Below are 10787 nucleotides of genomic sequence, written 5' to 3' on the forward strand. Positions count from 1 at the left end.
ATCTTCCATTTATATATTTTTTTTAATCTAAAAATATCTGTCACCCATATCGATTTGCGTGTGTTTTGTAATCAAACTATTTACGCTAAAAATTAAACATAATTCACTTAGGAATCTAAGTCAAATAATTAATCAAACCCATAATTATTAATTTATTATTTATATAAACCCCAAAAATCTAGCCTCTCTCTCTCTATAAATACACCACTCATTTCATTTCCCCTTCCCTCAAATATTCATATTACTCATTTACATCTTCTAGCATTGGCTCACAAAGAAAGCTTTTATTTATTTTGATATATCTCATCAACATGGTGAAGAAGGAATTAGGAAATGATGACAATCATTCGACGTCAGTCCCAACAAGTAAAAAGAAATACAAGGGAGTTAGAATGAGAAGTTGGGGCTCATGGGTTTCTGAAATTAGAGCTCCAAACCAAAAGACAAGAATATGGTTAGGTTCATATTCTACAGCCGAGGCCGCCGCAAGAGCTTACGACGCCGCCCTCTTGTGCCTTAAAGGCTCCTCCGCCAATCTCAACTTTCCAATCTCTTCATCTTCCTTTGCTCATTTTCACAATTTTCTTGATGATAATAATGTCATGTCTCCTAAGTCCATCCAAAGATTTGCTGCCGAAGCTGCTGCCAACACTGCGTTTTTTGATGGCATTGTTGAAAGTAACATGGCGGGATCTAGCGATGTCCCACCGTTGTCGCCATTGCTTTCCTCCTCCTCTTCTTCTTCTTCGTCTTTCTCGTCAACTTCGAACAGTGATTCGTTTACGATGTCGGACCCGTCGTGGTTCAACTTTGATGACATACTTTCTCCTAAGTATGTTGGGCAAATGATGGATTGGACTCTATTTGATCCACCCGTTATGGATGATTTTTATGAGGAAAGTGACATACGTCTCTGGAGCTTCTGTTGAAAGAAAAAAATGAATCTTTTATTTTGTTTATTTATTTTGTTTACTTTTTTTTTCTTTTTTTTTTGCATATTCATTCTTTATGGTTCCTCATGTTGTTTCACAGAACTACTGACAAAAGTAAAAATTTACATAATAATACACAAATATAGGTTACAGCCACAGATCATTTTTCTGGGTTGGTTGATCTCTTTTGTTGGATTATTGAACATTGTTGTTCTATTCCCTCAAATATTTGTATCTAATTTGAAACCTAAACTTTTTAAATCATTTAATAAATTCTTTAAACTTTTACACTTTTGTTTAATAGATCTTTAAATTTTTTATTTTGAATCTAATGTGTTTGAAAATTGATTGATGTATTAAATATAAATTTCTAGTTTATGTTTGTAACTTCATAGATCCGTGAACTTAAAATAGTATGGAAGTTTAGACATTAAATTTAGAAATTTGTAATTTAACCTGTGGATGGAACAAAACCAATGGCTGCATTTAAATCTGTGTCTTGTTTGACATTGATTCATGATGTATTGTTTTGGTTTATGATTGTCTCAAAGTTGTGTTTTCCAATGGTGTGTGTTTTGGGCGGTGGCAGGTTTTGAAACTCAAAAAACCAGTCATAATATTTAATATCAGAACTACTTACTAAATATCGTCAAGGTTTCACTTATCGTCTCGCGTGGATTACAAATGAGAATGACATACTTAACAAGAAAACGACAACGCCCTCTTTGCTGCATGACCTCTTTGCTATTGGTTTAATTTAGAATGGCATTCTTAATATCACTTCAATATATATTTATAGCTCTTTCGCATTATTTAAAAACGTTGCCAAATGACACAAGTTAAAGTTAATGTTGAGAGTATTGTTAATTATAGAATGAGTCATGTGGATTGATATTTTAGTTAATTTGAACAGATAAGATAGATTAGTATAAAAGGAGTAGAGACAGGGAAAATTGGTCAAGAACTTTTGAGAGGAGCATAAAGTGGTATTTTTATTATGTTTGCAAAAATTGGTGAAGCAAAGAGTCAAATGGAGAAAAGGGTGAGGTCCAAATAGAGTCTGCAAGTATCAAATCAACCCTAACACTATACAAATTTTTGTTGTGGGGGCTGATGAGATATAATTCGAATATGGCACATGATATGTTTATATTTTGTTTTTGAAGTTTATAGTTTTTATGTTGGGTAATGGGTCATGGAGTCCCATTCTGTGTTTATTTGTTGTGTTGTCTTTTACATTGCATCTAGTCTATTACTCATTCTCTCCCATTTTCTTTTCTTTTTTTCTTTTCTCTTCTTTTCTCAAAGTTCATGCATGAAATCCTTCCCATAACTTTTCATTTCACTTCACAATCATCATAAAATCAACACTCTTTCTCAGCCTTATCTTTCTTTTTCAAAACCCAAATAAATCAATCAGATTTTTTTTCTCTTATTATTTAGAAATATCTAAAGTTTTGGTCTTTCCTTAAAAATTACCATATATTTTTAGTTGTCGGTAGAATAACTGTCTTCTTAACTAGTTCATGAGGATGTTTTGATTTGGGTATGACAAGGATCTCATAAATATGCAAACCTAGTTTTGAAATAAACATAAGTGCACCTGGTAGTCTCTTTTTTAGTACAACCCAGTAGAGACAAACAAAAGAACATAATAAACGGTAAAATAAAAAAGCAATGTAAAATACAGCATACGGAAGCTGTTGTGTTACGAGCCATATCCCTGAAAAATAAAATCTTTCAATATAGTAAGCTAAATCATAATCGACATAATTACTTTTGTAGTTGACTAAAATTAAAGAAAGTGTTTGAGATCTTGAGAATCTCATATTTGAAAAAAATCAAAGAATACTCCCACTTCTTTTAAAATAAATGAATTACTCTTCTCATTATATAGAATAATTCACACTACTCACATTTGGAAAAACCAACCGAAAGAAATTGGTTTTGAGAATAGACCTCATTATCAAATAGAAAACTTTTAACAAAAACAATGATCACATATGAAATATAAACCTAAACTTCATTCGCATATATATTGTGTTTTGTCAACCAAGAGATATATTACAAATAATAAGGAAGTCAATTTAATTAACTTAGAAACGAGGTAAAACCTTCTTCAAAGGCTTTAGACAAATTCTCGTATAAAAGCAACAGCTTCGTGAAAGTCGACAAAGCTTATATAAGAAGGAAATAATGTTTGTAATAAGTATAACATCTCCATTGGAATCATGAACATGTTCTCACATATCATCTTCTAAATATTATCACATCAGAGTTCACCTTGAAAAGACCTTGAAGAAGAAAATCAAACTATGAAATCCTCTTTTCTTCTAAATTTCTTATTTAATAAATAACTAATAGGTCTTAATCGCATATCATTAAATTAGTCACAATTTTGATTATGACATATACAAATTCTAAAAGTATTTTTTTCAGTGAGGAGTCAAAATATATTTGAAGTTAATTAAAACCATTAGATATGAAAAAAGAAAATGGATAGATTAGGAAAAATGTTGATGGTTGAATGACATATATAATTAAGCATAGGATACCATATAACATGAAATGAGACCGAAAATGGAAAAAGGGAAAGAACATTTTTATCCCAAAAAATAAAAAAAATAAAAAAAAAATGAAAATGAAAAATAGCACATGATCAGAAATGACAATTTCCAATGTTGCAATATGACACATCATCACATGTGCCCTTCTAAAGCATATATTCAAAGTTCGAGATTTTTGTTACATTTGTGTTTATTATTTCATATTATTAAATTTAAACTACTTTGATAATCTATACTTTTATTTTATTTTATTTTCTTAGTACATTGCTAATCTAGAATTAATGCTATATATGTCTTCGTGCATTTTGTTCTTAGAGAGAGGTATTTTTGGAAGTTAGATCCAACACAGAGCGTGGAATTAATGATGTGCGCTTGGCCTTATTAAGACAAAGCGAAGGGATAATTCATTAAATCAACTTATAATTAATTGCCGTCCATAATATTAATAAGAAAAGTTTTTCTAAATATAACAAACTATTAAAATATTTATTGTTCAAATAACAAATCTCATATATTTAACTATTTTTTAAATATTTCATATTTGTCTTCTCATTTTTTTTTTTTTTTTATTTTTAGATTTGACTAACCAAATCTATTTCTTTCTAGATACGTGCTGTCTTTCTTGTTTTTCGCTTTCTTTTAGGTACGTGCATGTCTTTCTTCTTCTTTCTTCTTTTTTCTTTTTTTTTTTTCATTTGTTGCATGCATCCTATCGTCTTTTTTTTTCTTTTTACGTTTAGATTAAGCAATCAAATTAAAGAATTTTGAAAAAATTAGATAGACATTTAAATTTAAATTAGGTAACCAAAACTAAAAGATTGTGTATAAAGAAATTGAAAAAATAATCGTTTATACCAAATTTTGAAAAAGAAAATCATTTAGATTTGGGATAGTCATCCAAATCTAAACGGTCATGTAGCCAAATCTAAACAATCCTGTAGCCAAATCTAAACGATCGTATACCAAATTTTGAATAAAAATCGTTTAGATTTGGAACCCTAAATCTAAACGATCGTGTAGCCAAATCTAAATGATCGTGTAGCTAAATCTAAACGATCGTATACCAATTTTGAAAAAAAAAGTTTAGATTTAGGGTAACCAAATTTAAATGATCGTGTAATTCAATTAATAAAATGATCGTGTAACCAAATTAAACGATAGAATTGAAAAAATAAATCTAAACGATCGTGTACCAAATAATAATCAAATCTAAACGATCGTCACTACAAGAAATTGAGATTTTCCCGACGTCGAAAAACGTCGGGGGTAGTGAAAAATACGTCGGGAAAGGATCTCCCGATGCAGTCCTCGGCGTCGGGACAAACGTCGGGGGAAGTGAGTCGGGATAGGCTTTCCCGACGCTGTGTTGGTCACGCGTCGGGAAAGCCTCTCCCGACGTCGTCGTTCCCGACGCAATCCACGGGTCGGTAAAGCCTCGTCTGCTTTCCCGACGCCATGTACTTCGTCCTCCCCCGACAGGCTTTACCGTGCAACTTTGTTAAGGAATTAGCCGTTTTGCCGAGACTATACTGAAAGCTCGAGAAAAGGCACTTAAAAAGGTTGTGCCTTGAAAACGTTCGTTAAACTTGAGATTTTTCTTGTTTGTCCAATGTTTGGCCAACCCAATGATGCACAAACGCACACAAATTCATTCAAAGAAAGTTGTTTCAATAAAAAGATATTCATTTAAGATATATTTGTTTTGAAAGTCATTGACTGACTTAGCTACAGGGTGACAAACGAGATCTAGAAAAGTGAGAATGAAGAGAGAAGAACTTGAAAGACAGCAAAGAGAAGGTTGGCGGTGAGCTACGGACGGAGGAAGGCTGAAGCTGACGTTGCGGCCGCGACGAGGGACGGCGATGAGGGACGGCAACAACGATAGAACGGACGACGACGAGCTATGGACAACGACAAATGTTTCTCTCTTCTCCGAACCCTTTCCCTTTCGTTTTCAGTTTCGTGTAAAACAGAAACGAAATAAATATTCAGGAGATCTCCCGACACACTACTTACGACGTTGGGAAAACCTAGACCTTTCTCGACGCACTACTTATTGCGTCGGGAAAACCTAGGCCTTTCCCGACGCACTACTTGCCTTTCCCGATGCACACTTTCGCCGTCGGGAAAACCTAGGCCTTTTCTGACGCGTTAGGCCGGTGTCAGGAATACCCCTTATTTCCCGACGTCTTGTGCCTGACGCATGAATTGTGCGTCGGAAAAACCTCTTACTCCCGACGTCTTACTTTATGTGTCGAGAATAGCTTTTTCTCCCGACGTCTTACTTTATGCGTTGGGAGAACCTCTTATTCCCGACGTCTTTTATGCCGACGTCTTTTTCGACGTCGGAAAAAGCTCAATTTCTTGTAGTGCGTGTACCAAATCATGTTACCAAATTTATTACGCGCATTGTTGACGGGACATTTTTTGTATTTTACACGGTGGGCCTTTGCGCTTTTTCCATTTTCGAAATTGTTCTATACAATTTAAATACTTTGCTGCTTTTTTATATATTTGAAAAGACCCCTATTAATAACCGAATTTAAGTATTTTAATAGAATAGCTCAATTTTAAATTAGGAAAATTTTCATAAATATAACAAACTACTAAAATTTACGGCTTGAGTAACAAAGTTTATAAAGTTAGCATTTTTTTAAATATTCAAGATACATTTTCATCTTTCTTTTCCCCGATTTTTTTATATCATCTTTTTTCCTTTCCTTTTTTATTCACTACGATTTCTTTCCATTCTTTTTCTTCTTCTTTTTTACGTCGTTTAGATTTAGGTAACCAAATCTAATTTCTTTTTTGTTGCGATTTCTTTCCATCATGTTTCTTCTTTTCCTCCTCTTTTTTTATATCGTTTAGATTAGAGAAACCAAATCTAAAAGATTGTGTATAAAGAATCTTGAAAAAAATCGTTTAAACTGAAGTAGCCAAATCTAAACGATGGTGTAAAAAAATAAATAAACGATCGTGTACCAAAGAATCTTGAAAAAATAAACGATCAAGTAACAAATCTAAATGATCTTGTACTAAAAGAATCTTGAAAAAATACGTTTAGCCAAATCTAAACGATTGTGTACCAAATTTTGAAAAAAAAAATCGTTTAGATTTGGGTAATCAAATCTAAACGATCGTATAGTTAAATCTAAACAACCAATTCTAAACAATCGTGTAACCAAATCTAAATGATCCTATAACCAAATTAAACGATAGAATTGAAAGAATAAATTGTTTAGATTTAGCTATCGAAATCTAAACGACCAAATCTAAACGATCGTGTACCAAACAATAGTTAAATCTAAACAATCGTGTATCAAATATATTACGCGCGTTGTTGCCGACATGGTTGATGAGACATTTTTGGTATTTTCCATTATGGGTTGTGGTGTAACGACCTAACTTTTTATACTAAGTTGAGGTTATTACTAAAAAACAAACAATAACAAGAGACACTTTCTGGAAAAGAGGAAGACTAAATTTTCATTAAAAACAGAATACTAAAACACGGATACATAGACGTGAAAGCAAAACTTGGTCCCCATATGACATGTCACGGATCCTTCTTTGTCGCTCGTCAACTTTCCTCTACCTTTACCTTTGCTTAAAATATTAAATATAGAAAGAGTGAGTATAAACATATACTCAGTAAGGGACCTATTACTAGTCCCGCTAGGTGTTTGTTAACTTTCCATTAGAGTCCTGTAAAGAAGTACCACTAAACTGGCCCGTTCTCGAACACACACAATCTAATGATCCCGTAGAAATATCTATGGTCTTTAGTGAACCCAAAGGAACACCTAGGACAAAACTGGACTTTGGTGATCTCGAAAGAACACCTAAGACAAATTGGTCTTCAGTGAACTCGAAGGAACCCTTAGGACAATCGGGCTGTAAGTGATCCCGTCAGACCACTCATGTGATGGAAAATAAAACATCAAAGAAACATGCATCAAAAGACAAGGATCATGCTTTACTCTATATGCATCTAAACAATTTAGAAATTAACATGTTGTAACTAAACGACAGACTTAAACGAAGAATATAGAAGGTAAACGATGAGCTTACCTTTGTAGTTCTCAACTTCTTCTTCGTTCCAAAATTTCTTCTCTGTCTAAAGATCACGAGCAAAGGACAACCACTAAGTTGACCTACTAATCTCAGGACTAAGAATCGAGTTGTGGACTCGTTTTTGTGAAGGAAACCTTTAGAGAGATGGATGGAGGTAGGTGTATCGTTTAGAGATTTTTCATGAGAATCATCATCTCCTTCTCATCTTGTAAATGGAAGTTTATATAGAAAATTACATGCAAAATACATGCAATTGTCTTTTATGTAATCTCAACACCTAATTAATCCATTAACCCTTAATGGAATTAGTGGCCTATAAGTTCATTACAAGCTGCCACATTTCCCACTAACATTTAGTAATAAATATATTAGTCAAAGGACAATTTGGTCATTTGACCAATTAAGTCAAAGTCAAACTTTGTTTTTTCTTAGTCAAACTTTGACTTTTCTTAGTCAAAAGTCAACTTTTTGACTTTTTGCTATTTTATCCGTCTTGACTAATTTCAACCTCCCGAGTATGAATCCGCATTCACTTTTCTAAAATTTAAATCATATTTGAATATAAATTCGGTCAAAGTTTTGTTTTTCAAAGTGAAAGTCAACGTGTTGACTTTTACAAATTTGACCGTTTCAAAACTTTCCAAGCTTCTAAATATAAATCCATATTCATTATTTAAATCATATTTAAACATAAAGCTTAATGTTTATATTTACTGACTTATATCATATACACTGGTCGATTTCTCTCTCTTTTCCTAATTCGAACAATTCGAGTTATTCTAACATATTGTTCTTAGTTGAATCCATATGAGCTAGTAGGGGAACCTAATGGGTCTATAGATCATGGGCTCCAACGATTCGAGATTAACCGGCTAAACTCATTTAGACCAAGCTTAATCAACATTCGTTAACTAAAGAGTCATTCCACTAAAGACTCTTAGTTGCACTCCCCTCACTATAGATATATTTCTGTCCACCTGATATAACCATGATAAGTAAGTTGATTCTCCACAGGTTGTTCGTAATCTTGGCTGGGTCAAAATACCGTTTTACCTCCGAGATTACATCTTGCTCCTTAAGACCTACTGATCCACTATTGAACAATTGGTTTAAGGTCCAACCTATAAACCTGAATCCTTCTCGGACCAATGAGAAAGTGGGGTCCCTTGTTCAAGACTTGGATTCAGTACTTAAGAGAACAACCAATCTACTATCCCAAAAGTGGGTAGGAGTGAATTCCGTCTTGCACCCTATGTCCCTAGCTATCCACTCAGTCTTATCCCTGAAATGGGAGGCTTATTGGGCCAGTGATGATGCGCTGCTCTCACCTATGCATATCTAAGGGTACTAGCAAATGAACAGAAGTTCATAGTTAGATCAGGATTAAGATCAAGTTACCTAGGTCATTAAAATTAAAATAGTCAGTTTATAGTTTTCGGCGTTATAACTAAAAGTGACTATTTCGTGGTTTCAGTCTTATGCAAACCATTTACATAGCACGCCTCCACTCCCATATCTCTACATGAACGATTTAGGATTACCTCGTTTGTACTAACTACGGAGCGGGTCGCATCCATAGTGTTTTTCCAGAATAAGGCGCCCAACCTTATTCATGCACTATAGACTATTTGGGCTATTAACTCAAATTTAATCCATGTTTATGTCTCTATAAAGTTCAAGTATATTGACAAACTTAGTAAAATAGCCTCGGGTCCTTAATTTATTGGTTTTAAGATTATAGCATTCAATAATAAATTTTATTAAATCAAATAACAAAGTACGCGTTTTAGAACATAAATTCCAACACACTCCTACTTGGACTAAAACTCCCAGTAGGATATACAAAGTTAGAATTTTAACAATGAGAGAAGAATATATATGAGTACAATAAACATATGTATATATATTAAACTAGGGCATATTCCCAATAAGTCTCCCACTTGTCTTAGTTTACAAACAACATAGACCTAAACCATGTAGGTGGCTCTCAAACACTTTAGCCGTGAGAGCTTTGTAAACGAATCAACGATGTTTTGCTCGGAGGAGATTTTTGTTACTGTAACATCTCCTCGATTTACGATTTCCCTAATAAGATGGTACTTTCGTTCAATGTGCTTTCCTCGTTTATGTTTTCTAGGTTCTCGTGAATTTGCAACTGCACCATTGTTGTCACAGTATAAGGTGATTGGTAGATGCATATTTGGAACAGTTTCCAAATTTGTTCAGCTTCCATAGTGGAGTCAACAATACAAGATTATTTTCTGGTTGGAGTATATAAATACTCTCCTCAAGATTTCCATTCAAAAAGGTTGTCTTAACATCCATCTGCCAAATTTCATAATCATAAAAGGTGGTGATGGATTAGAGTATTCTAATCGACGTTAGCATGACAACAGGAGAGAAAGTTTCTTCATAATCCACTCCCTCCTTTTGAGTATGAAATTTGATAATTATATGTGTATATTTCCACATATGCATATAATTATCAAATCTCTAACATAAGTTATCCTCTATAATTTAATTAAATAACATCCACAATTATTTAATTTAATTCAATTTCAACAACACTAAAAAATTCTCAACTTTATTTAATCCTCTTAACCTATTATTTAATCAAAATCTCAACAAACACCACATGCCAAAACCTTTAATTAATTAATTATTCATCCAATAAATATTTAATTAATTTGAATCAACACAAAATCAAATAATTCTCATTAAATGGATTTAAAATAATGCTCAATAAATTAAATCTAATTAAACAAAACTAAGATAATTAACTCCATAATTATCTTAATTTTGAGGTGTTACATGTGGGCTTTTTCCGTTTTCGGAATTGTTTTATACATTGTAAATATTTTGCCACTTTGTTATATTTTTAAAAAGATCCTTATAAATTATATACATTTATTTTTAAATATAGAGAAATGAAATATTTATAAGTATATTGAAATTTTATGAACATCAGTTATTTGCTTTGCGTTAATTTTTTTTTGTTGAAAAAATATGGACAACTTAGTTGTGTTTTAATGGAGAGAATTTATTTTTAAATAAAAAAATATTTAGAGAAATCATCTAACTTTAGACATGATTTTACAAAAATGTTTCAAAATTTCATTTATTGTCTTAATTAAGATTTTGTAACTTTTAAGTTTTAAGGACTATTTTATCCTTCACATCAATGATAAATAATATTTATTTTTGAAAATATATA

At 32.4% G+C, this 10787-nt stretch overlaps 1 protein-coding gene across 1 annotated transcript; it reads left to right on the forward strand.

Moving 5' to 3' along the window:
- Positions 1 to 233: 233 nt before the first annotated feature.
- LOC103503222 (ethylene-responsive transcription factor ERF014-like) lies at positions 234 to 1218 on the forward strand. Its single transcript, XM_008467364.2, has one exon. It carries the CDS (start codon positions 312 to 314, stop codon positions 927 to 929), a length of 618 nt encoding a protein of 205 aa, XP_008465586.1. The 5' UTR covers positions 234 to 311; the 3' UTR covers positions 930 to 1218.
- Positions 1219 to 10787: the final 9569 nt, after the last annotated feature.

The sequence above is a fragment of the Cucumis melo genome, chromosome 3 (genome assembly GCF_025177605.1).
Source record: "Cucumis melo cultivar AY chromosome 3, USDA_Cmelo_AY_1.0, whole genome shotgun sequence".
Lineage (NCBI taxonomy): Eukaryota > Viridiplantae > Streptophyta > Magnoliopsida > Cucurbitales > Cucurbitaceae > Cucumis > Cucumis melo.

Coding starts and splice junctions, on each gene's coding strand:
- LOC103503222 (XM_008467364.2), top strand. CDS start 312: ATGGTGAAGAAGGAATTAGGAAATGATGACAATCATTCGACGTCAGTC.